At 39.6% G+C, this 27,905-nt stretch overlaps 1 protein-coding gene and 1 long non-coding RNA gene across 2 annotated transcripts in view; one reads left to right on the forward strand and one right to left on the reverse strand.

Annotated features, from left to right (window-relative positions):
* The window catches only part of LOC120881474, a 57,880-nt gene extending 30,182 nt beyond the window's left edge, over nt 1-27,698 (forward strand). Inside the window, exon 3 of the long non-coding RNA XR_005725314.1 lies at nt 27,550-27,698. This is a non-coding gene — a long non-coding RNA (uncharacterized LOC120881474). The remainder of the gene's footprint in view (nt 1-27,549) is intronic.
* CCDC169 (coiled-coil domain containing 169) lies at nt 12,639-13,280 on the reverse strand. The gene has a single exon (XM_040265180.1). It carries the CDS (start codon nt 13,278-13,280, stop codon nt 12,639-12,641), a length of 642 nt encoding a protein of 213 aa, XP_040121114.1.
* Nucleotides 27,699-27,905: the final 207 nt, after the last annotated feature.

Below are 27,905 nucleotides of genomic sequence, written 5' to 3' on the forward strand. Positions count from 1 at the left end.
ACAGCAGAGGCTACTGGGGATCACCAAGAGCTTAACAGGTAAATGTCCAGAAGAGAACAAAGAAGGGGAGAAGTTTAGCTGCCTATAAATTCTACAGACCATTCTAAAAAAAAAAAAAAAAGTCCAGTGGGGATAGGGGTGGTCCCAGGGAGTGGTTGCTTAAATACAAGGGGTCCCCTTTTTCTCCCTTCTTTCTCTCTTCTCAGTTGAAAGCAAAAACTAGACTGTAGCTTTGGTTGGGTGGTGACAAGCCTAAAACAGAAGAGAGAAAAAAGATAAAGATAAAAGACTGCTGCTTTAGGTGGCTACAATCCTGAGGGAAAATAAAGGGGAACTTTGAACCTTATGTACTGAGCAAATGCCAGTTCTAACAAGCATAATGTTAGTCCTAGATTACTTATTGATTTTGAAACAAATCCCTAGCTAGACACAGGAGGAGAAAATAGAAGGTAATTAGATTAGGTAAACATAATATTTTAATATCAATATACAATATATGAATTGTGGATATATAAAATATATAGCTAAATTAAAACCAAATCCCACAATTTATCCAATTTGAAACTTGAAATTTATATATTAAAGAATTTATGTAGCAAAATGGTAGAAACAATGCTGATTGGCTTTTGTGCCTCTATAGCCTTGGTTCTAAATTAAGTCTAACATTTGCTAAAATACATCAACTGACAAGAACTTTTATGAACTTAATTCAGATGGGGCTTAAATTACAATTGTGCCTGGGGATCCCAGTAAATTTACATATTGTGTCCCCTAAAAATCTAAAGAAGGTAACTAAATGTAAAATGAAGGAAAAATGGGTATACCTCACTCTAATTGTAGCCTTGGCTAAATTTCCAGTCACATACCTATTGCCCTAAAATATTCTATATTGGGCATAGATGCTTGATACAACATAATAAATTTAAACTTAAATTAAGTCTTTGAGAACTTACAATTTGGCTTAAGAAAATGGGACCCATGGACCCCCAGATAAAATAACTTGGTTCAATATAAGTTAAAACAAGGAACTCAAAGATTAAAACTTATGATTTAAAGTTATTAATGAGAAAAGCTAATTAATAAAGGAATGGTTATCCCCATTTCTTCTCCCTTTGATAGCCCAATTTTGCCCATTCTTAAATCTAAAAAAATAAGAGGGGATGTATCTCAAGGTGGATTATCACCACCTTTATGCTGTGGGCCCCTCCACCAAGGACCAAGTTATCCAATATTATCAAAATCACCGATTCTATTCATTTGACAACTGGGAAATATTTTTAAAAAATATTTGCTTTAGCTCTGGCTACCATTTTCTGTCCACTGCCCATTCAACAGCCTCTGAGTGGTCATTTGCCTTTACCCTAAAAGGACATTATACATCTTCTCCAGCCTACCCATGGGGCACCTCAGAAGCTTTGCCATGACACGCAGTCCTTACAGACAAGATCTTAACTACATCCACCTTTCTCCAGGAGCACAGGTATGGCATCCCATTGATAACATGCTCCTCCAGAGTAATTTGGGCTTCCCTGGTGGCTCAGAGGTTAAAGCGTCTGCCTGCAATGTGGGAGACCTGGGGTCGATCCCTGGGTCGGGAAGATCCCCCTGGAGAAGGAAATGGCAACCCACTCCAGTATTCTTGCCTGGAGAATCCCATGGATGGAGGAGCCTGGTAGGCTACAGTCCACGGGGTCGCAAAGAGTTGGACATGACTGAGCGAATTCACCTTCACCTTCACCTTCCAGAGTAATTCATTAGACACACTCATTAAGGACATACAAATCCAAATATAAATTTAGCCCTTCTTGGGTTCTAATGACAACATATATCTCATTTACAAATTTTACTCCCAAATGAAAATCAACAGGTACTCCTGTTAATGCCCCCCTAAAAGTGCCTTCACTAAAGGGACTTTGGCAACCTCTTCTAATACCTCCCATCATCTCTGCACAACTTGTTTTTTGAGGGGATATGATGTCTTAGTTCCCTTACCACGGATGGAACCCAAGCCCCCCTGCAGTGGAAGTGCAGAGTCTTAACCACTGGACCACCAAGGAAGTCCTGTCTGTACCATTTTTGATGGTCATAGGTGGCCCAAGGGTTTCTGGTGCAATATATGCATGTGAAATTTTTTCAATTGTGTCCGACTCTTTCCAACCCTATGGATGGTAGATTGCCAGGCTCTTCTGGCCGCGGGATTCTCCAGGCAAGAATACTGGAGTGGGTTGCCATGCCCACCTCCAGGGGATCTTCCCAACCCAGGGACTGGACTCACATCTCATGTCTCCTACACTGGCAAGCATTACCACTAGTGCCACCTGGGAAGCCCTCTACTGCAATATACTGCCCCTGAACAAATGTGCCTGGCTGCTGCTGCTAAGTCACTTCAGTCGTGTCTGACTCTGTGCGACCCCATAGACAGCAGCCCACCAGGCTCCCCCGTCCCTGGGATTTTCCAGACAAGAACACTGGAGTGGGTTGCCATTTCCTTCTCCAATGCATGAAAGTGAAAAGTGAAAGTGAAGTCGCTCAGTTCTGTCCAACTCTTAGCGACCCCATGGACTGCAGCCTACCAGGCTCCTCCGCCCATGGGATTTTCCAGGCAAGAGTACTGCCCCTGAAAAAAAGTGCCTAGCTACCTACTGGCATTTTCTAAAAACAGGTTCTCACAGATCTTGAACCTGTGACCCTCCATACTCAGTATGGAAACAGCACCCCACCAACTCAGCACAACTATGGGGGCCTTTTTAATCAAGACACCACCACACCTGGGCCCTGTGACATGTTCTACTTGCAGGAGGGGATGGCTTCCTCTGTGCTTAGTCCCTTGCCAGATTCCAGGGTGCTAGAGGAAGTCACCCCTCCCCCAGGCCCTTGGCTACCTGGGAAACCCCTTGGGATTAACTGTATAAGCAACAATAGATTATGAAAATAGCCTTGCTAACCATCCTACAAGATGGAGCTCAATGGAATGTTGCTGTTTTCTATCCCTTAACCAGGATGGCCCTAAAAAAGGACAGGACTCCCCAAACCACACACTTGGCCAAACTTCAGGCAGCCATTTTAGCACTGGATGCCCTGGCTAGGAAATAGTTTCATCTTTAAATTTATTATAAACTGGTGGGCATTGTCTAAAGATCATCTCTGTCAGGTTAAAGAACTCTGGAAAATCTTGCCTCACAGATACCCCAAATATAAAATCGCATGTTTCTCTATATATTCAGTTCAATTCAGTCCAGTTGCTCAGTCGTGTCTGACTCTTTGTGACCCCATGGAGAAGGCAATGGCAACCCACTCCAGTACTCTTGCCTGGAAATCCCATGGATGGAGGAGCCTTGTAGGCTGCCGTCTATGGGGTCGCAAAGAGTCGGACATGACTGAGCGACTTCACTTTCACTTTTCACTTTCATGCACTGGAGAAGGAAATGGCAATCCACTCCATTTGTTCTTGCCTGGAGAATCCTGGGGATGGGGGAGCCTGGTGGGCTGCGGTCTGTGGGGTCACACAGAGTCGGACACGACTGAAGTGACTTAGCAGCAGCAGCAGCAGCAGGACTGCAGCACACCAGGCCTCCCTGTCCATCACCAATTCCTGGAGTTTATTCAAACTCATGTCGACTGAGTCTGTGATGCCATCTAACCATCTCATCCTCTGTTGTCCCCTTCTCCTCCTGCCTTCAATCTTCCCAGCATCAGGGTCTTTTCAAATGAATCAGCTTTTCTCATCAGGTGGCCAAAGTATTGGAGTTTCAGCTTCAGCATCAGTCTTTCCAATGAACACTCAGGACTGATCTCCTTTAGGATAGACTGGTTGGATCTCCTTGCAGTCCAAGGGACTCTCAAGAATCTTCTCTAACACCACAGTTCAAAAGCATCAATTCTTCAGTGCTCAGCCTTCTTTATAGTCCAACTCTCACATCCATACATGACTACTGGAAAAACCACAGCTTTGACTAGATGGACCTTTGTTGACAAAGTAATGTTCCTGCTTTTTAATATGCTGTGTAGGTTGGTCATAACTTTCCTTCCAAGGTCACAATATAAGGCTTTGCCAAGAGCTCAGTACTCATTATCAACACTGTTAATAGTAACCAAGGCACACATTTCACTACTCAAAATGCACAATGTTGGGCTCTTGGAAAAAACAATAGAAATTTCATGTCCCTCCTGCAAAGAGTCGGACATGACTGAGCGACTAAGCACACACACACATATATATCATGTACCCTATTTAAATTACCCTGCTCACTCTTCTCTATATATGATATACATTTCCATTCTTCCGTGTTATTGATTGTGTCTCACAAATATGTAAAAATATCAAATATGCACAGCTTTCTTAAGTGAAAGTATTAGTCGCTCATTCATGTCCAACTCTTTGTGACCCCCTGGACTGCACCCTGCCAGGCTCCTCTGTCCATGGGATTCTCCAGGCAAGAATACTGGAGTGGGTTACCATGCCCTTCTCCAGGGAATCTTCCCAACCTAGGGATTGAACTCAGGTCTTCTGCATCTTCCTGCATTGGCAGGAGGATTCTTTACTACTGCACCACCTGGGAAGCCCACCCCTTAAGATATTTGAATGTTAAACCAACTGGACATTCCTGGGAACAGAATCTCATTTAGTCATGATGTAAAATACTCCTGATATATTGCTGTGCTTAGTTGCTCAGTCATGTCCAACTCTTTGTGACCCCATGTACTGTAGCCTGCCAGGCTCCTCTGCCCATGGAATTCTCCAGGCAAGAAAACTGGAGTGGGTTGGTGTGCCCTCCTCCAGGGGAATCTTCCCAACCCAGGGATCAAACCCGGGTCTCCCATATCGCAGGTGGATTCTTTACCCTGAGCCACCAGGAAATTTGGTTTAATTTTCAAAGGCATTTTCGTCTCTATTCATGAGGGATATTGATGTACAGTTTTCTTTTCTTATGCTATCTTTGTTTGGCTTTAGTGTGACTTAATATTGGGCTTGTAGAAGGAGTTGGAAAGTGTTCTTTCCTTTTATACTTTCTAGAATATGGTTATTATTTATCCTTTAAATGTTTGATAGAATTCACTAATGGACTCATCTGGTTCTTGGGTTTTTCATGTGGAAAGAATTTAAATTACAAATTTAATTCCTTTACTTATTACATTCTTTCAGATTTTCTATTTTTTCTTGAGTCAGTTTTGGTAAATTATGTCGTTCCAGGAATCTGTCCATTTCGTCTAAGGTATCTAATTTGCCAGTATAAAGTAGTTAAATAATATTCTCTTATAAACTTAAAAAATTTTATTTACTTATTTATCTATTTTTGGTTGCACTGGGTCTTTGTTGCTGTGCATGAGCTTTCTTTAATGGTGGTGAGTAGGAGGCTACTCTTCATTGAGGGGCACGGGCTTCAGCAGTTACAGCATGTGAACTCAATAGTTGTGGTGCAGAGGCCCAGATGTTCTGCGGCATGTGGAATCTTCCTAGACCAGGGATAGAACCTGTGTCCCCTGCATTGGCAGGCAGACTGCTATCCACTGTACCACCAGGAATGTCCATCTTATAAACTGTTTATTGCTGTAGAGTCAGTTGTGATGTCTGCTTCTTCCTTCTTGATTTTAGGAATTTAGGTCTTTTTGTCTTCGTTGTCTATCTAGCTAAAGGTGTATCAACTCTTGGTCTCAAAGAACAAACTTCTGTTTTCATTAATTTCTCTCTACTGTCTTTCCATTTTCTATTTTATTGATTTCTGCTGGAATTTTATTATTCTTATCTTTTAAGAAGCATATTCATATATTCTTATTATTTTTTGGCTGTGCTGGGTCTTTGTTACGGTGTGCGAATCCTCTCCAGTTGCAGTGCATGGGCTTCTCACTGCAGTGGTCTCTCTTGCTGTGGAGCACAGGCTCCAGGGTGCCTGACCAGTTCTTGCCACACATGAGCTCAGCAGTTGCAGTTTGTGGACTCTAGAGCATGGGCTCAGCCCCATTGCCCTGTGGCATGTGGGATCTCCTCGGATCAGGGATTGAACCGGTATCCCCTGCATTACAAGGCAGACTCAATCATTTGACCACCAGGGAAGCCCCTATTATTCCTATCTATGCTGTGGAAAATTCTTCACAACAAACTGTGGAAAATTCTTCAAGAGATGGGAATATCAGACCACCTGACCTGCCTCTTGAGAAACCTATATGCAGGTCAGGAAGCAACAGTTAGAACTGGACATGGAACAACAGACTGGTTCCAAATAGGAAAAGGAGTAGGTCAAGGCTGTATATTGTCACCCTGCTTATTTAACGTCTATGCAGAGTACATCATGAGAAACGCTGGGCTGGAAGAAGCACAAGCTGGAATCAAGATTGCCGAGAGAAATATCAATCACCTCAGATATGCAGATGACACCATCATTATGGCAGAAAGTGAAGAGGAACTAAAAAGCCTCTTGATGAAAGTGAAAGAGGAGAGTGAAGAAGTTGGCTTAAAGCTCAACATTCAGAAAATGAAGATCATGGCATCTGGTCCCATCACTTCATGGGAAATAGATGGGAAAACAGTGGAAACAGTGGCAGACTTTATTTTTTGGGGCTCCAAAATCACTGCAGATGGTGACTTCAGCCATGAAATTAAAAGACACTTACTCCTTGGAAGGAAAGTTATGACCAACCTAGATAGCATATTCAAAAGCAGAGACATGACTTTGCCAACAAAGGTCCGCTAGTCAAGGCTATGGTTTTTCCTGTGGTCATGTATGGATGTGAGAGTTGGACTGTGAAGAAAGCTGAGCACCGAAGAATTGATGCTTTTGAACTGTGGTGTTGGAGAAGACTCTTGAGAGTCCCTTGGACTGCAAGGAGATCCAACCAGTCCATTCTAAAGGAGGTCGGTCCTGGGTGTTCATTGGAAGGACTGATGCTAAAGCTGAAACTCTAGTACTTTGGCCACCTCATGCGAAGAGTTGACTCATTGGAAAAGACCCTGATGCTGGGAGGGATTGGGGGCAGGAGGAGAAGGGGATAACAGAAGATGAGATGGCTGGATGGCATCACCGACTCGATGGACATGAGTTTGAGTAAACTCTGGGAGTTGGTGATGGAGAGGAAAGTCTGGTGTGCTGCGATTCACGGGGTCGCAAAGAGTTGGACACGACTGAGCGACCAAACTAAACTGAACTGATGCTTGCCTTATGTTTACTTTGCTCTACTTTTTCTATATTCTTAAGGTGAAAACTTAGCCATTTTAGTTTTCATTGTTTACTCTACTTGTTGAATTATTTTTTAGTGGTTGCTCTGGGCTTCCCTTGTGGCTCAGCTGGTAAAGAACCTGCCTGCCATGTGGGAGACCTCGGTTTAATCCCTGGGTTGAGAAGATCCCCTGGAGAAGGGAAAGGCTACCCACTCCAGTATTCTGGCCTGGAGAATTCCATGGACTGTATAGTCCATGGGATCTCAAAGAGTCGGACACGACTGAATGACTTTCACTGAGGATTGCAGTGACGTGAAGTGAAGTCGCTCAGTCATGTCCGACTCTTTGCGACCCCACGGACTGTAGCCTACCAGGCTCTTCTGTCCATGGGATTTTCCAGGCAATAGTCTTGGAGTGGATTGCCATTTCCTTCTCCAGGGGATCTTCCCAACCCAGGAACTGAACCTGGGTCTCCCAAATTGTAGACAGATGCTTTACCATCTGAGCCACCAGGGAAAAGGATTGCAGTAGATATCTTAAAACAATGTACTTCACGTTGATGCTAATTTATTTCTCGTAGTGTATTGAAACTTTGCTCTAACATTGCTCCCTTTCCTCTGACCTCCTTTGTGCTATTATTGTCATATACACTACATCTTATATATTCTCAACACTATTTTTTTAGGCCCTAACTTGGCCGCCTTCACCCCCTACAGCTAAATTCGGGCCCCTGGCTCTCCCTGCCACTAATTCCTGAACAATGTTTTAATAATATTGTTTCATGCAGATATCTTTTAAATCAGTTTTGAGAAGGAAATAAAAATATATTTGTATTTTGTTTTCCTATGTAATTAACATTGAAGTGAAAGTCGATCAGTCGTGTTTGACTCTTTGTGACCCCATGGACTATAAAGTCCATGGAGTTCTCCAGGCCAGAATACTGGAGTGCGTAGCCTTTCCCTTCTCCAGGGGATCTCCTGCTTTGCAGGTGGATTCTTCACTGGCTGAGCCACAAGGGAAACCCTAATTAACATTGCTTATGCTTAGTCATTTCAGTTGTGTCCGACTCTCTGCGACCCCATGGACCATGGCCCGCCAGGCTCCTCTGTCCATGGGATTCTCCAGGCAAGAATCATGGAGTGGGTTGCCATTTGTTGCTCTATTTCTTTGTGGGGACTCCAGTTATAATTCCTCTTCAGCCTAATCAAGCAAGTCTGATAGCAATTTGTTTTCTTAGGCTTTCTTTTTTTCCTCTGAGACTGTCTTTGTTTGTGGGGCTTTTTGATATTTAAGAGTTATTTTTCTGCATATAGAATTATTTTTTAAATAGCAGAATTATTGAGACATCAATCATATTACATATGATTAACCCAATTAAATTGTATAGTTCAATGGTTTTTAGCAGTATATTCACAGAGTTGTGCAGTCATCACCATAAACAATTTTAGAAATTTTCATCATTCAAGAGAGAAAACCTGTACCCTTTGCAGTCACTCTTCATCCTCTCAATGATTCTACCAGCCCCAGGCAACAGCTCATCTCCTTTCTGTCTTTATGGATTTGCCTCTTCTGGACATTTTATATAAATGGAATTATGCAATGTGTGGTGTTTTTTGCGACTGGCTTCTTTCACTTAAGATATTGCTTTCAAGGTTTTCCATGTCATAGCAGATACCAGTACTTCATTTCTTTCTACTGTTGAATGATATTCCATTGTTTGACTATACTACATTTTTTTAATCCAATCATTAATTAGTAGACATTTGAGATGTTTCCACTTTTTGGCTATTATAAATAATACTGCTATAAACATTTGTGGACAAGTTTTTATGTGGTCATAATTTTTCCTCTCGGCTGTATACCTAGGAGTGGAATTGCCTGGTCATGTGTTAACTCTATGTTTAACCTTGTGAAGAATTGCCAGACTGTTTTCTAAAGCGGCCGTACCATTTTCCATCTCCACCAGCAATGTATAAGGGCTCCCATTTCTCCATATCGCCACCAAGACAATTATTACCTATCTTTTTGATTATAGCAATATTTGTTTTATAAATGGTATTTCTTTTTAAAATATAAATTTATTTATTTTAATTGGAGGTTAATTACTTATAGCAAAAGAGACACAGATGTATAAATGGTATTTCTTGATATTCTGTGATAATTTAGATATTTTAGATTTTGAAATATATTAAATATTGTTTTACTGATTTTTTGCTTAATGAATTCTGAGCTTAAATACTGATATTAATACACATTTCATTGTTAAGCCAAAAGGGAGCCCAAATTTTCATTTTTGCTCTGATTATTATTGCTATTTTTAATTGAAATATAGTTGACTCACCACATTATATTAGTTTCAGGTGTAGAACACCATGATTCAATATTTTCATAGATTATACCCCCTTTTGTATTTATTACAAAATAATGGCTTTAATTCCCAGTACTGTACAGTATATCCTTGTTGCCTATCTATTTTATGCATAGTAGTTTGTATCTCTTAATCCCATTCCCCTATATTGGCCCCTGCTCTGATTATTGCAGGAAATAACTGCATTTTCTCATAAAAACTCACGTGGAAAATTATCTTCAGAAATTAGAACTAGATCAAACTTTTCGTTTGCTTGTATATTCCTTCTACAGAAAAGAGAGAGAGAGCTGTTTAACTTGTTCCTTCTTTGTACTGGCTGCTAGAAACCTTAAAACGAGAGTTTTTCTCAATCTTGAATTCTTGCAAAACTTTTATTTTCATCTTTTGTCTTATGGGTGTCGTTTTTATACCTCTAAATATAGCAAAAGCTAACTCACTTTTTTTTAAAGTGGTAAAGAAGTTACAAAGAAGTAAATAAATAATTGTTTACTAAATTTCCTTGACCTGCACAGCAATTACAAGACAGTAGTTAGAGTAAATATTCCCTCCCAATTCTTTTTTTTTTCTCCCAATTCTATAAATGATGAAAATGAGTGAATGAAAAGTGATCTACTCAAAGTAAAAGCTTAGAAGTGGCAAAACTTCTAATACCAGAACACAGATTTGAGAGAGTCTTCCATTTCAGTTCTTTATATTATCCCACGAACATCTCATCACTCTGGTTAAGACAGAGGCACTCTGGTTAAGACAGAGACTTAAAAAAAAAAGATAATTTGTCACATTTGAAAGTATTTCAACATAGCTCTTGCAGAGCTAACACTTAAATGTGATAGAGTCCCCATGATAATATGTTCTACTAATACAACCATCACAATGATTGAGATAATTTTAAATGTTCCTCAATCTAATCCCTACAATGGCCTACCTCCCTCTGTATATTAATAGAAACAAGCTTGTTAATTCTTCAGTGATGATCTGTAATATTCAGAGTATTAATTTGCTGCTAATGATATGAAAGATAGTATAAAACATAAAAATCTAGTATTTGTTTAATAATATAGGTCATAGTGGGCTTCCCAGGTAGCTCAGATGGTAAAGAATCTGTCTGCAATGCAGGAGACCCCAGTTCAATCCCTGGGTTGGGAAGATCCCCTGGAGAAGGAAATGGCAACCCACTCCAGTGTTCTTGCCTGGGAAATCCCATGGACAGAGGAGCCTGGCAGGCTACAGTCCATGGGGTCACAAAGAGTTGGGCACGACTCAGTGACTAACCCATCAGTTCAGTTTCAGTTCAGTTGCTCAGTCGTGACCCCATGAACTGCAGCACGCCAGGCCTCTCTGTCCATCACCAACTCCCAGAGTTTACTCAAACTCATGTCCATTGAGTTGGTGATGCCATCCAACCATCTCATCCTCTGTTGTCCCCTTCTCCTCCAGCCTTCAATCTTTCCCAGAATTGGGGTCTTTTCCAATGAGTCAGTTCTTGGCATCAGGTGGCCAAAGTATAGGAGTTTCAGCTTCAGCATCAGTTCTTCCAATGAATATTCAGGACTGATTTCCTCTAGGATGAACTGGTTGGATCTCCTTGCTGTCAATATATAATATTTGTAGTTAGCTTAAGAACGGGGAAATATTTCCCAAAACTCCAGTGTGGAATAATTTATAGGAAGTTGCTTTATATTTCACTGCATTGCATTTTAAAGTCATATAAAAGAATTATTTAGCTGTATGAAATGTATGCATTCTTCCTTAAAAAAGAAAGTGAACGTCTATAGAGATAGTTATAGAAAGGTATTTGGTATCAATACTGGCAATTCTGAATAGAAAGAATTTAGGTTTTAGGATATCAGGTGAGAACAACATAAGCTAGAAACTACAATTGCCATTGGATGATTTCTGGAAATTTAAAGGCTAACAGTTTCATTTATTATTAAGTTGGGAGAATAAATTATATTTATGTTGCAGACCTATGTGACAGTTGCAAAAATAGTCTAAACATGAATAAGAGAATTCAATATATTTTCTAAATGCCTTAAAAGAACCTTTTTTCCTATCTGTATTCAATCTCTACTTCTTGAATATTGTGGACAGTTGCAAAGTTTGCTCCAAAAAACTAGGCCATCACTATGAATTAATAAGCACCCCAAAATGACATATATCACCCACCATATACTAAGTGGCAAGTCCTTGCAGTAGTTGAATAAGTATTGGGTTTCTAGAATGGTAAGAAGCCTTTGAAGTTGCATAGTTTGCCTCATTTATTTTACAGGTGTGGAAAATAAAGACGAGGTGAAGAGACTTTCTCAAGTTCTCCTAATTTTACAGCAGAAGGGGTCTATGGCTTCCCTGGTGGCTCAGTTGGTAGAGTCTGCCTGCAATGCGGGAGACCTGGGTTCGATCCCTGGGTCAGGAAGATCCCCTGGAGAAGGAAATGGCAACCCACTCTATTCTTGCCTGGAGAATTCCGTGGACAGAAGAGGCTGGTGGGCTACAGTCCATGGGGTCACAAAGAAAATAAAGATGAGGTGAAGAGACTTTCCCAGTTCTCATAATTTACAACAGAAGGGGACTATAGCCAAGCTGACTCCTGATTGGAGACTATTTCCACAACACCATGATGCTTCAAGTCAAAGTTTAAAATGCGTTTGGTTTGTAGCTTTACTTAAACCTTGGGTTTTAAAAAATGAGCATGATATAGCCTAAAATAGCACACAGTTTTGATGAACTCACATTTTCATGCTAACAGCCAACTAGAAACCAAATATAATAACAATATTAGTATCAGAGTAGATAAAGGATATATTATTAAAATCAAGTGTAAGATAACAGCATTCAGGTTTCCTAGGATATTTTATGAATCATAAACACTGCTACTACATATTTTAGGGTCACTAAAATTACTTTCTAAAATAATTTTTGTAACTAAACTGAATTACTTAAGAAAATTTATTTTAGATAGACAAAAGAACACACTACTGGAAGAGGAGCTTAAAGAGGTTTAATAGCTCTTTCTCATCTACCTCATTTCCTGAAAAATATGTTGAACAGTAACTTCACAGTTTGAATATTACAAATGAAAAAAGGGAAAAAAATAGAGAAATCCGTCCAGTTCTGGAATCATGGATTGAGTTTTGGAAGATGATTTGATCTTGTAATCTTTTTTGCTGGGCCTCTCTTGGCATTTATCATCTTCTGATAGGCAGGATTAGATCTTCCTATTTTCACCGGATCCTCTTTCATTCTATGCAGATTCACTGGTTGTCTTTTAGAAGAGTGGTGTGGGCCAGAGAGCTGAGACATTTTAGCTAGGTACATACGACGTTCATCCTTCACCTTGTGGTAAGCCTTTGATTCTCGTTCCAGTCTAAATGCACACTCTCTCACTTGACTTTCAAGCCTCTTTTTTTCTTTTTCTAGCTGTTTAAGTAATGTACTTAATGATTCCACTGACATCCGCTCATAGACACGAATAGAAGATAGTCTATCTGAAGGACTTCCACGGATTTGTTCCACTTTCTCTCTGAGACTAGCAATTTGCTTCTCTAGTTGATCATTCAGTTCAAGTTGTGCCTCATAACGGGCTTTCCATTCACTGCCTTCATGGTTAGAATTGAGTTTGTCTTCCAGTTTCACTATCTTTTGTTTTATTTCAAGTATTGAGAATTGCACTAAGTCTTTCATATGGATTTCTTCCAATAACTCCAGTTTAAGGCAGTCAGTGCTCATACCTTCGAAGTTGTCACCTCCTCCGTCCCCCATAGTATCAGCTCAAGAGCTCTCCCACACCGTTCCCTTCAGCACAGCTTACAGCAGAAGACTTGAAGGGACACTTGGAAGTTGGGAAGGACAAAGTGTTGTCATGAGCTGTTGCTATGGTGAACTGATTCTTAGAATCCTAGGTTGAATTTCTTTCCCTCAGCACTTTGAATATGTCATAAGACTGCCTTCTTGTCTCCACTGTTTCTGATTAGAAATCAGCTGTTAATTTTATTGTGGTTTCTTTATATAAGGAATATAATTTTCTTCTTGCTGTTTTCGGGCTTCTCTCTTTGGCTTTGGCTTTCAGTAGTTTTTCTATGACCTTTCTATCTGTAAATATCTGCTACTCGGAATTCATTGAGCTTCTTGCATGTGTAATCTTTGAAATCTGAGAAGTTTTCATAAATCCAATGTTTCTTCAAATACTTTTTATGTTCCTTTTTTTCTCCACTCCTCTTCTGGAACTTCCGTTATGCATAAATGGTGTTTTCGATGGTGTCTCAGTGGCCTTTGAGGTTCTTCATTCTTGGACCAACCTCTTCATTCTTTTTACCTTCTGTTCGTTAGATTGCTGTTGTTATTGTTTAGTCACTAAGTTGTGTCCGACTCTTTTGCAACTCTTTTGTGACCCCATGGAGACACAGGTTTGATCCCTGGGTCAGGGAGATCCCCTGGAGGAGGACATGGCAACCCACTCCACTATTCTTGCCTGGGAAATCCCATGGACATAGGAGCATGGCAGGGTACAGTCCATGGGGTCCCAAAGAGTCGGACACGACTGAACAACTAAACAACAACAGTGACAACAATTTGAAGTCTTTATGTACTTAATCTATCACCTAGGCCCTCTTAGAGACAATTTATATAAGCTTCCTTTTTTTTTTTTCTGTGTAACGGCTGCTTCTTGTTTCATTGTTTTTTAATTTTGATTTTTTGTTTTTGTTTAGTGATGTGCTTGGACTAATTATGTAGTGTCTATGTCCCCTGTACTGTGTGAGAACTGCAATCTGTGCTCAGTTATTTTTTTTTAAATTCTTGTTCTTATTTTTATTTTTTTAGTTCTACCAGTTTATTGCTACCAACCCATCACTCTCCACCCTCATGCACACATGCTCAGTCATGTCACCCCATGGACTGCAGCCCGCCAGGCTCCTCTGTCCATGGACTTTGTTCTTATTTTTAATTTCTTCTTTTCCTTGTTCTCATTTTTAAGCCTAGATACCTAGACTTAACCCTTGGGTTACCATAGTTTAGTGGTCAGCCAACTATTGGTCCAAGATCTTGTTTAAACACTTTGAGCCAGTAAGATTGTATATTTGTCAGGTCAAGTTGATTGACCATTTTGTTCAATCTTCTATATGCTTAACTGTTTTTTATTTGCCTTTCATGCCAATTACTGGGGGAGATATGTATGAATCTCCCAATCTGATTGTGAATTTTTAAAATTTCTTCTTTTAGTTCTGTCACTTTTTATATATTTTCTGACTCTGTTATTTAGGGTACATATAAATTTAAGATTGCTATCATTTCCTATTGAGTCAAATCTTCTGTCATTATGGAAAGTCCCTGTTTATAATGCCAGTTCCCTTAAACTCTATTCTGTCTGATATTCACATAGTTATCCTGATTTGTTGTTTAGATGATATTATTTTGTTATTTATTTTTGACCATTTTGTATCACGTCATTTAAAATGTGTTTCTTACAAATAAAATGAAATGTGTTTCTGGCAAGCAGCATGTGGCTGACTTTTTCATAAATTGAACTATATTTTTAACTGAATATTAATCCAATTACTATAATTATTGACACATTAAAGTTTATATCTGCCATCCTTCTGTTTGTTTCCTGTCTGTCATATCTGTTGTTTCCTTTTTTTCCTTTTCTTGTCTACTTTTGGATTTATTAAGTTTCTTTTAAATAAACTTTTAATTTTGGAATAATTTTAGATTCACAGAAAAGTGGCAAAGTAATACAGAAAGTTTCCATACCCCCTTAACTCAGTTTCAAATTCCTGTAATGCTATCATTTGTTGAAATTTTTAAAATAACATTGTTAACTAAATTTCAGATGTTCTTATTTCACTAGTTTTTCCATTCATGTTCTTTATCTGCTTCAAGATCCTAGCATCACTACCACATTGCATTTAATTAGCCTGTCTTCTTAATCTCCTCTAATTGGTGACAGTTTCTCAGTCTTTGTTTTTCATAACCTTAACAATTTTGAGCAGAATTTGTCATAATTAAGTAAAATATCCTTCAGTTTGGGTTTCTTTGATATTTTTCTCATGATTAGATTGGGATATTGGGCTTTGGGAAAGAATACCTCAGAGATGAAATGCCTTTCTAATCACATCATATCAAAGGGTACATGTTATCAACATGACTTATCATTGGTCACATTAATCTTGACTAAGGTGGTGCCTGTCAGGTTACTCCACAGTAAAGTTACTATTTTTTCCCCTTCCCGTGCTCTATTATTTTAAAGTGAGTCACTAAGTATGATGTGTTTTTAATTATTCTAGTTTCCATCTTTTCAGAGAAGGCAATGGCACCCCACTCCAGTGTTCTTGCCTGGAGAATCCCATGGTTGGAGGAGCCTGGTGGGCTGCCATCTATGGGGTCGCACAGAGTCGGACACGACTGAAGTGACTTAGCAGCAGCAGCAGCAGTAATACATTCTTTTTCTTAACCATTAAATATTTTTCTTCCAGTTTTATTGAGATATAATGGATACATAGCACTGTATAAGTTTAAGGTGTACAGCAATGATTTGACTTACATACATCATGAAATGATTATCACAATAAATTTATTGAACATCAATTATCCCATATAGATACAAAATTACAGAATTAGAAAAACACTTTTTTGTGTGTGTGATAAGAACTCTGAGGATTCACTGTTAACTAACTTTTGTACATACAGCAATGCTAATTGTATTTACCATGTTGACATTACATCCGTAGTGTTTATTTATCTGACAGCTGACAGCTTGTACTTTTTGACTGCCTTTATCCAATTCCTTCTTTCCTCACCCCTTGCCTCTGGTAACCACAAACGTGACTTCTTTTTTCTATGAGTTTGTTTTTGAAGCATAATCAGCCTATTACACTATGTTACTGCCTATTACACAACATAGTGATTCGCTATTTTGGTACATTTCAAAATGATCACCAAGATAAGTCTAGTTATTGATATGATATGTCACCATACAAAGATATTAGAGTTATTGACTGTATTCCTCACACTGTACATGTCATACCATGATGTTTATTTTGCAGATGGAAGTTTGTATCTCTTAATTTCCATTACCTGTTTCTTTTCTCCTCCCATCCCTCTCCCCTCTGGTAACAACTTGTTTGTTCTCTGTATCTATTACTGTTTCTGTTTTGGTATGTTTGTTTACGTATTTTGGTTTTTAATATTTGACAGATAAGTGAAATTATACAATATTTGTCTGTCTCTGTCTGACATTTCCCTTAGCATAATACTCTCTTGTTGTTGTTTAGTTGCTACATCGTGTACGACTCTTTTGCAACCCCATGGATTGTAGCCCACCAGGATCCTCTGTCCATGGGATTTCCCAGACAAGAATACTGAAATGCGTTGCCATTTCCACCTCCAGGGGATCTTGCTGACACAGGGATTGAACCTGCGACTCTTGCATTGGCAGGCAGATTCTTTACCACTGAGTCAGCAAGGAAGCCCATAATACCCTCTAGGTCCATCCATATTGTTGTAAATGGCAAGGTTTAATTCTTTTCTTGGCTGAGTAACACTCCATCATGTTTATATACACCCCACATCTTCTGTATCCATTCATCTATCAATGCACAATTAGGCTGCTTCTGTGTCTTGGCTATTTTAAATAATGCCACAATAAACATAAGGTGCATAGATCTTTCTTAATTAATGTTTTGTTTTCATCAGATAAATACCCAGAAATGGAATGACTGGATTGTATGATAGTTCTACTTTTAATTTTTTGAGGAATCCCCATACAATTTTCTATAGTGGCTTCACCAATTTACATTCCCATCAACAGTGCAAAAGGGTTCCCTTTTCTCCATGACCTTGGCAATACTTGTTACTTGTTGTCTTTTTTGATAAAAGCCATTCTGACAGGTGTAAGTTGTAATTTCTTTGTGATTTTGATTAGCATTTCCTGAATGATTAGTGACGACTTCCCAGGTGGCTCAGTGGTAAAGAATCCGTCCGCCATTGCAGGAGACACAGGTTCGATCCCTGGGTCAGGAAACTTCCCTGGAGAAGGAAATGGCAACCCATTCCAGTATTCTTGCCTTGGAAATCCCACGGACAGAGGAGCCAGGGAGGCTATAATCCATGGGGTCACAAAGAGTTGGACATGACTGAAGTGACTGAGCGCCCACGCACACATGGTGACTGGTGATATTGAGTGTCTTTCCATGTGCTTGCTGGCCATCTGTATGTCTTCTTTGGAAAAATGTTTACTCAGATCCTCTACCTATTTTTCAATCAGGTTGTTTGCTTTTTTGAGGTTGACTTACATTAATTCTTTGTATGTTTTGGATATTAACCCCTTATCTGATATATCGTTTGAAAATATCTTCTCCCATTGAATAGGTGGCCTTTGCTGCTTGATAGTTTCCTTCACTATGCAAAAACCTTTTAGTTTGATGTAGTCCCATTTGTTTAATTTTGTTTTTGTTTCCCTTGCCTGAGGAAATATACGTTAAAAAAAAATTACTAAGACTGATGTCAAAGAGCTTACTGCTTTTTTTTTTTTTTTAGAAATTTTATGGTTTCAGGTCTTACATTTAAGTCTTAAACTGTTTTGAATTTATTTTTTCATATGGTGTGAGAAAGTAGTCCAGTTTGATTCCTTAGCACATAGCTGTCCAGTTTTCCCGATACCAGTTACTGAAGAGGTTGTTTTTTTCCCTATTATATATTCTTGCCTCCAATATTGTAGATTAATTGCCCGTATAAGTGTGGGTTCATTTCCGGGCACTGTTTTCTATTCCATTGATATTTGTGTCTGTTTTGTACTAGTATCATACTGTTTTGATGACTGTAACTGTTGTATAGTTTGAAATCAGGGATCGTCATACCTCCAGTTTTGTTATTCTTTCTTAAAGTTGTTTTGTCTATCCAGAGTAATTTTTGTTTCCATAAACATTTTAGAATTATTTGTTCTGCTTCTGTGAAAAATGTCATTTGTATTTGATAGGGATTACATTGAATCTGTAGGTTGCCTTGGGTAATATGATCATTTTGACAATATTAATTCTTCCAATCTATGAGCACAGTACATCTTTCCATTCATTTGAGTCCTCTTCAATTTCTTTCATCAGTACCTTATACTTTTCCAAGTACAGTTCTTTTACCTCTTTAGGTAGGTAAAAGATATTGCAGATATTCTTTTTGATGCAACTGTAAATGGAATTGTTTTCTTAATTTCTCTCTCTGATTATTTGTTGTTAGTGTATAGAAATGTCTCAGATTTCTGTGCATTAATTTTGTATATTGCACCTTTACTAAGTTCATCATGAATTTTAGTAGTGTATTGGTGGCATCTTTAGGATTTCTATGTATAGTATCATGTCATCTGAAGATAGTGACAGTTTTAATTCTTGTTTCCCAGTTTAGACTCCTTTTATTTCTTTTTCTTGTTTGCTATGGCTAGGCCTTCCAATATTATGTTGAATAAAAGTGATGAGAATGGACATCCTTGTCTTGTTCCTGATCTTAGAGGAAATGCTTTCAGCTTTTCACTGTTGAGTATAATGTTAGCTGTGGCTTGGTCATATATAGCCTTTATTATGCTGAGGTATATTCTCTCTATACCTTCTTTGTTGAGAGTTTTTTTTTTTTTTAAACTGATTACATTTTATTTTTTTCTGTGCTGGGTCTTTGTTGCTGCACAAGCTTTTCTCTAGTTTTGGACAGCAGGGCCTATTCCCTAGCTGAAGTGTGCAAATTTCTCAGTGCAGTAGTTTCTCTTATTGTGGAGCAGGGCCTGTAGGGCACTCAGGCTTCGGTGGTTGCAGCACATGGGTTCAGTAGTTGTGGCCCCCAAGCTCTAGAGCACAGCCTCATGGTTGTGGGACACAGCCTTAGTTGCTCACGGCATGTGGGATCATCCCAGATCAGGGATCGAACCTGTGTCTCCTGCATTGGCAGGTGGATTCTTTACCACTGAGCCACCAGGGAACCCAAGAGAGCTGTTTATTTTTTATTTTTATTTTTTTAATCATAAATTGATGTTTAATTTTGTTGAAAGCTTTTTCTATATCAAGATGTTCATATGATTTTTTCCTTCAATTTGTTAATATGGTATATCACATTAGTTGATTTATGGATATTAAACCATCCTTGCAGTCCTGAAATAAATTTCAGAATATTTGCATCTATGTTCATCAGTTATATTGGCTTGCAATTTTCTGTTTTTGTGATACCTTTGGTTTTGGCGTCACATATATATATGAAAATTTTAAATTACTGATTTCTTAAGTTCAAATGCATTTTAATTCCTGCATTTTTACTCCCTCCTCCTGCACCATTTAACATTTTTAATGTCATATTTTACATGTTTGTTGTTTTGTGTATTCCTTAATTATTTGCTGTGGATATAGATGATTTTATTACCTTTGTTTAATACCTTCCTAATACCTTTATACATGGTTGATTTTCTACCTTTAACTATATATTTGCCTTTACTGATGAAATTTTTCCGTTCATAATTTTCATGTTTCTAGTGTGGTCTTTTCTTTTTCCTGTAGAGAAGTCCCTTTAACTTTTCTTATAAAGCTGGTTTGATGATGCTGAACTCTTAGCATTTGCTTCTCTGACAAATTTTTGATCTCTCCAGCAAGTCTGAATGAAAGCCTTGCCAGGTAGGGGTATTCTTGGTTGTAGGCGTTTCCCCTCCATCACTTTAAATATAGCATGCCACTCCCTTCTTGCCTGCAGAGTTTCTACTGAAAAGTCAGTCGATAGCCTTGTGAGAGTTCCCTTGTATATAATTTGTGCTTTTTCCTTGCTGTTTTTAATATTCCCTATCTTTAATTTTTTGCCATTTTAATTATACTGTAATTATACTATAGTCCTCTTTGGTTTGATCCTGTTTGGGACTCTCTATGCTTCCTGTATTGGGATGTCTCTTTTCTTTCCCAAGTTAAGGAAATTTTTAGTTTATTATGCCTTCAAATATGTTTTCTGCCCCCTTTTCTCTCTCTTCTCCTTTTGGGATCCTTATAATGCAAATATTAGTATGCTTGATGTTGTCCCAGAAGTCTCTTAAACTGCCCTCATTTCTTTTTATTCTTTATTCTTTTTTCTGTTCAGCATCCATGATTTCCACTACTCTGTCTTCCAGTTTAGTGATCCATACCTCTGTATCATCTAATCTACCATGGATTCCTCCTCCTAGTGTATATTTTATTTCAGTTATTGTATTCTTCATCTCTGTTTGGCTCTTCTTTATATTTTATAACACTTTGTCAAAATTTCTAACTTCTCATTCTGTTCATCTAATCTTTTCCTGAATTTTTTAACATCTTTACAATAATTGCCTTGAACTCTTTATTGGGTAGATTGCTTATTCCACCACTTAGTTCTTCTTCTGGGATTTTATCTTGTTCTTTCATTTGGAAAATATTCCCCTGTTGCCTCATTTTGCCTAAGTTGCTGTTTTTATTTCTGTGTATTTGGTAGGTTAGTTATGCTTCCAGACCTTAGATAAATGACCTTTTGTAGAAGGCATCCTATGTGTTCTAACAGCACAATCCTCTCTGTTCACCAGAGCTATATGCTCTAGGAATGCCTCTTATATGGGCTGCATGGGTCCTTCTGTTGTGCTGAGCTATACTATTATGCATGGTCTGATGGATGTGTCTGCCCCCACTCTGGTTAGTTACTGCTGTGCCTGGTGCAAAGGCTTGCTAGCCTTGGGTGGGTGGCATCAGGTCATGAAGTAGCTTTCTGCAGGGCCCCAAGTGTCCTGGATCTAGTGTCAGCCCACTTGTGTGGGGGACCAGATTCCAGAGCAACTGTCTGAGGGGCCCAAGTTGTCCCAGAGCTGGTGTTCAGGCCTTCTGTGGTGGGGCTAGTTCCTGACATGGCAGGCTGCATGGCTGTGGTAGTCTTGAGGCTGATGCCTGACCATTGGTGGGTAAGATCAGGTCTTAGGTCGAGTGTTGGCCTACTGGTGGGCAAAGCTGGTCCTGGGGTCTCTGGCTGCAAGGCCCAGGTACCCTGGAGCTGGCATCAGTACACTGGTGGGCGAGACTGAAGCTGGTGTCCTGGGACTAGTGTTAGCTCACTGGAGGGTGGAGTTGGTCCCAGGGTTTCTGGCTGCAGGGTCCTAATGGTCCCAAAGTGTTTTGACCTGCTGATTGGTGGGGCTAGGCCCAGGAGGTCCTGGAGCTAGTGCCTGCCCACTAGTGGGTGAGGCTGGTCCCAAGGCTAGTGCTGGCCCAGTGGTAGGCTGAACTGGATCACAGATTCTCTGGTTGCAGGGCCCTGGATGTCTCAGGGCTTAGGCCGGTGCACTGGTGTGCAGGGCTGTGTCTGGGTCCTCTGGTGAATGGGACCCTGTCCTGTGGCAGCTGTGGGTTCAGGAGGTCTTAAGCCAGCAGGCCTGCTGGTGGGTGTGGCTATGTTCCTGCCAAGCTAGTTGCTTGGCCTGAGTTGTCCTAGTACTGGGTGCTGACAGGCTGGTAACAAGCTGGGGGAGGATCCCCAAATGGGTCTTGCCTGCACTAGAGTCCTTATAATAGAATTAGCTCCTCTAAATAGCTGCCATCAGTGTCTGTGTCCCCAGGGTAAGCTGCAGCTGCCCCCTGCTTTTTCAGGAGGTGCTCCAAGATCAGCAGGTAGGTCCCACTCAGGCTTCTTTCAAATTACTTCTGCCTTGGGTCCCGGAATCAATGAAATTTTGTCTGTGCCCTTTATGAATGAATAGAATCTCTACTTCCCACAGCCCTCTGGCTCTACTGAAATTAAACTCTGCTTTTCTTCAAAGCAAGATGTTCTGGGGATTGCCTTCTCAGTGCAGGACCCTTGGACTGGGGAGCCCGATGTGGGGCTCAGATCCTTCACTCCTTTAGGAGAACCTCTGCAATTCTTATTATCCTCTATGCTGCATCTCTGCCCCTCCTACCCATCTCATTGTGGTTTCTTCTTTATAGCTTTAGTTTTAGAAGATCTTTTCTGTGAGTCTCCAGGTCTTTCTCATCAATAGTTGCTCTGTGAATAGTTGTCATTTTTGTGTGGGAGGAGGTGAACTTGGGGTTTTCCTACTCTGTCAGCTTGGCCACTCTCCTAGCAACACTTTCTTTTATTACTTTTTTAGTTGTTAATCTAGAAAATTACAACATGCATTCTTGACTAAAGCCTACCTGCAATTAGTACTTTTACCACTGCTTAGTGCAAGCACCTTTCAACATTTTAAGTCACTTCATTCCCTTTTAAGTTGAGTTATTGTCATGTGCAGTTAATGTCATAAATTTTAATTCACTGGGTTTTTTTTTAAAACCCAGACATTTTTTAAAAAAATTTGAAACAATCTCAAACCTACAGAATAGTTTCAAGTACACTACAAAAACTTTTTTCCCTGAAACTTTTATGTGTAAGTCACTGACATTTTCCATGTGTATTTCAAAGAAAGCAAAGACCATTTTCTCTTACAAAACTAAATATAACAATCAAATCAGAAAATTAACATTGATACATCATTAATATCCAGTATTCAAATCTCATTCAAGTTGCTGGTTTTGCCAATAATATCCTTTATAGCCAAAGAATACAATTCAGAACAAAGCATTGCATTTTTTGGTCATGTCCATTTAGTGTTCTTCAACCTGAAACGGTTCCTCTCTTTCCTTGACTTTCATGACCTTGACATTTGAGGATTATTATTTTGTAAATGTCCTGGTTATTTCATAAAACGTCCCACAACCTGGGTTTATCTCGTATATCCTCATGATCATATTAGTTTACAATTTTTTGGCAGGAATATCACTGAAGTGATGCTTTGATCTTTCATTACATTAAGGTGGTATCTTCTGGGCTATACATATCTATTTAGCCCTAGTTCCTAATCAAACTACTTATTCATTCGTTCAGATCAATATGGACTCACCATTTCATACTTTATTCAGTGGGTTTTAATCTAATACTATCATTATTTACTGTAATTTTCAAATTTAGCCAGTGGGAACCCTTTTAGGGAACTTCTGTGTCCTGCTGATGTTTCCCCATCTTTCTTTGAGCAATTCTTTACTTCTAGGGACAAAAACACGTTTCGAGCTGCTTATTCTCAGTCCATAGTTTACACCGGGCTTCACTCTTGATGTTGTAAACAAGGGATTTATTTTTTGCTCTGGCAAGCGCTCAAGGTAGGGATGGGTCCTCTTAATTAGATTAGAGACTGAGGCTGACCTGCAGTCTTACGAGGCTTGATCGATTTCCTATTCTCTTTTATCCCTGCTGCTGCTGCTGCTGCTGCTGAGGCTCGTCAGTCGTGTCCGACTCCGTGCGACACCATAGATGGCAGCCCACTAGGCTCCTCCGTCCCCTAGGTAATGGCTATTTGGGGGAATCAGCTGAAATTCTGTGGTGTTTATCAGGGCTCCTCCTCCTCCTTCATGGGCACTCAACTCGTCTTAGCCCTCCCCTCTCCACTCCCCTCTTTTACCCCTCTCTGGTCCATGATGTCTCTGAAGTCTCTCCTCGGCTTCTCAGACTCCCAACCACTATTTTCTGCACTGTTTTCTGCTTAGGTTATTAGCTTCTCAGTTAGCAGCTTTCAGACTGGCAAATGGCCCTAAAAGCAAAAATGCAGCCAGATGTCTGGCTCATTTCTCTCTATCTAGATTCTCCAGAATCTTGCACTCTCAATTCCTTGCTGCCTTGCTGGCCCTTCGAAATGACCAAAAAAAAAAAATGTTTTTTCATATGTTGATCAGCTTTTGTAGTTGTTCTCAGTGAGATGGTTAGTCTGAAACAAGTTGTTTCACCACTGACAGAAGCAGAAATTGCATTAAACTCACAAGAGATCACTCTGGCTATTGTTAAGCAGTGGGGGGAGGGCAAGAATGGAAATAAGGACACTAGGTAGGAGGCTTGATAAGATGATGGCTTGGACACATGTGAAAATAGAGGTGTAAGAGAATGGACGTAGATTGAGAGATAAGAGTGAAAAGAAGTAGAGGGAACTATGGGAAATTAACGTCTTTATCTTGCAAAGTGCAGGGAGGGAGGGAAATACCTCTGGTTTGGTCAAATAAGAAATATATGTTTAAGCATATTATTTAAAGTAAAAAAGATCATCATTAGAGGAAATAATAATAATGTGAAAATTATATTGCAAAGATGGATGGGAAGTGGGAGAGGTGGAAGTGAACTTAATCTTCGTCCTTTCATTGCATTATGTAATAGGTAATGTCAAAGAAGAAATATAGAGAAGGGGACAAATGTGAAGAATTTTTAGGAGATAAGATTTGCAGGGCTTCGTGATTGATTTAATTTAGTGAATAAGGAAGGAGGGGAGGCAAAGGTGATCTGTAGATTTCTTGCCTTGAGTGATTGGATGCATGTGGCATTACAACTGAGGTAAGGAAAATGGAGGAGTATCTAGTTCCAGAGAAAATGATAAACTCAGTTTTAGTTGTATGTGGTGCATAGTGGTTGAGAATGTATAGTTAGGTACACACACACACACACACACACACACACACATACACACATGTGCTCGAAGTTCCTTACCACAATAAAGTTAAAAAGAGAATTAACTGTAAAACTATAGCAAAAAAAATCTGACCACTTGGAAATTTAAAATGACTTGTCTAAGAACACTTGGATTAAAGTGGAAGTGAAACAAATTGCAAAATGTTTTATAAATACATGATATTTAAAGCAAAAAAAGAAAAGAACCCATGCTACTGTTAAATATCTTTGCTTTGTAGACCTCTGCTATAGACTGAATGTTTGTGTCCCCCACAAATGCATATGTTGGAATCTAACTCCCAAAGTGATGATATTAGGAGATGGGACCTTTGGGAGGTGCTTAAGTCATTAGGTGGGTGCCATCATGAATAAGATTAGTGCCCTAGAGTATTCCTTGGTGGTCCACTGGTTAGGACTGCTTTCACTGCTGTGGCTGGGGTTCAATCCCTGTTCCACCCCTGGTTGGAGAACTAAGATTTTGAAAGCCATGTGGCACAAACAAACAAACAAAGTATTAGTACCCTTATGAAAGACACTCCAGAGAGCTCCCTTGCCCCTTCCACCATGTGAGAATGCAGTGAAAAGATGTTAACTGTCTAGGAAGCAAGTTCCCACCAGACTCTGGATATACAACCTCCCTGTCTTGGATTTCCCAACTTCCAGAACTGTCAGAAATAAGTGTTGGCTGTTTAAAAGTCCCTCAGTTTATGATATTTTGTTATAGCAACACTGATGGACCTAGACAACCTCATCGATAACTACAGCTGGATTTCTATACACAGAATGGGCCAAGGAGATGAGCCTTACCCCTTCTGTGATGCTAAGTGAGGACCGTGTTTGTCTGATAGTGCCACACATTTCATTCTGTCTGGCATTCATTTATAACCCTCAGCAATAACTCCCTCTCCCAATAACCTTGATGTAAATTGGCTTCATACTCTAACAGAACTTGGGAATGTTGATATGCTCAACTATAGCATCCCAATGTTTCCATAGTAACTAATGCACAACCGGGGGGAAAAGATGGAAAATAAATGAAAATAGCATTTTAACAAAATAAGTGAGGGGCGAAGAGCCTTTAGACATGTGATTACCTCTTATTTAGGAATATGAAGATATTCATCTCCTTAATAATGGGGTTATAAAAGTTGTTACAATGAAACATGTCAGTAGCCATTTATATTCCATTTTTCTCTATAATCATCACCATTGAAAGCATTTAAATGCCTTTTTTGCCCAATAATGCTGTAGAAAGTGAGTTAGAAGGACATAGTTGCTGTTCTTCTGTGAGTGTGCAATCAGGATGAGACAGGTTAGGCCAATGTTCATAGTCCAGCCTGCCAGACAGAGCTTTGCCCCTGTGAATATCGGGAGGAGTGTGTACTCAAAGCAGTTTATTCAATCCTGTGGAATTTGTTTGCTTTAATGCAAGGCTTTGCTAGCAACTCAACACTCTCCTGGTTAAAGATTCCCAGTATAGTTGCTGCCCCTCCTCCTTTCTTATTCTACCAGTTGACTTTTCCCATTCTTCCCTAACATCCTTATTCTTCCTTCTCCAAATGCATTCTATGCACCATCTTGACCAATTCCAAAACAATCGGCTCACTTTGCCTCTTGGCCAGTTGTAATGTTCTCAATGTCTGTATATATGTAGGTAGATACTTTGAATATTTAATCCTGAATAGTCATTGGAAGAACCGATGCTGAAGCTGAAACTCTAATACTTTGGCCACTTGATGCGAAAAGCCAACTTACTGGAAAAGACCCTGGTGCTGGGAAAGATTGAAGGCAGGAGGAGAATGGGACTACAGAGGATGAGATGGTTGGATGGTATCATTGACTCAATGGACATGAGTTTGAGCAAGCTCCAGGAGATAGTGAAGGACAGGGAAGCCTGGTGTCCTGCAGTTCATGGGATCACAAAGAGTCAGACATGACTGAGTGACTAAACAACAAGGTAGATACATGTTCCCTATATCTCCAATAAACTGATAATTTCCTAAAATATGAAGCAGTCTGTTTAAGTGTTAAACCAGTTGTTAAGATCTGAATTGTGTCCCTCCAACTCAATTCACGTATTTTTTAAAATTAATTGTTTATTTATTTTTGCTTGCGCTGGGTCTTCATTCCTGCACAGACTTTGTCTAGTTGTTGTGAGTGGGAGCTACTCTCTAGTTGCAGTGTTTGGGCTTCTCATTGCCATGGCCTCTCTTTTCAGCTCCCAGGCTTTACAGCACAGGCTCAGCAGTTATAGCATGTGGGTTTAGTAGCCCCATGGCATGTGGAATCTTACCAGACCAGGGATTGAACCCGTATGCCCTGCACTGGCAGACAAATTTTAAACCACCAGAGAAGTCCCTCAGTTCACATACTGAAGCCTTAACCTTCATTGTGACTATATTTGGAGACAGGGCCTCTAAGGAGGTAATAAAGGTTAAGTGAGGTCATAAGGGTGGGACTCTAGTCTAATAGGACTAGTATCCTTATAAAAAGAGGAAGAAAGACCAGATCTCTCCTTGCCCCTGCACCTCCCTTTCTTTCTCTTTCTGCATGCCAGAGAGGAAAAGACCACGTAAGCACACAGCAAGAAGACAGCTGTCTGCAAGTCAGGCAGAGAGCTCTCACCAGGAACCTAATCAAGCTGGCACCTTGATCTGGGACTTCTAGCCTCTAGAATTCTAAGAAAATAAATTTCTGTGTTTACACGACCCAATCTATGTATTTTGTTACGGCAGACGGAGCAGACGAACATACCAGAGTGACATATACAACCAATTAAACTGTGATCATGTAAGAATAGACTTTGTAAGATTGAAGAGATACCTTTTTAAATTTTAGACTAGCAGAGATCACATTTCTAGAGATAAATATAATAACTAATGGGATATTATTCAACCCAGAACAGAAACACGG

This window comes from Oryx dammah, unplaced genomic scaffold, assembly GCF_014754425.2.
Source record: "Oryx dammah isolate SB20612 unplaced genomic scaffold, SCBI_Odam_1.1 HiC_scaffold_23, whole genome shotgun sequence".
NCBI classification, from domain to species: Eukaryota; Metazoa; Chordata; class Mammalia; order Artiodactyla; family Bovidae; genus Oryx; species Oryx dammah.

What these genes read in the sequence shown, in the direction of transcription:
- CCDC169 (XM_040265180.1), bottom strand. Translation starts at nt 13,280, where the DNA reads ATGGGGGACGGAGGAGGTGACAACTTCGAAGGTATGAGCACTGACTGC.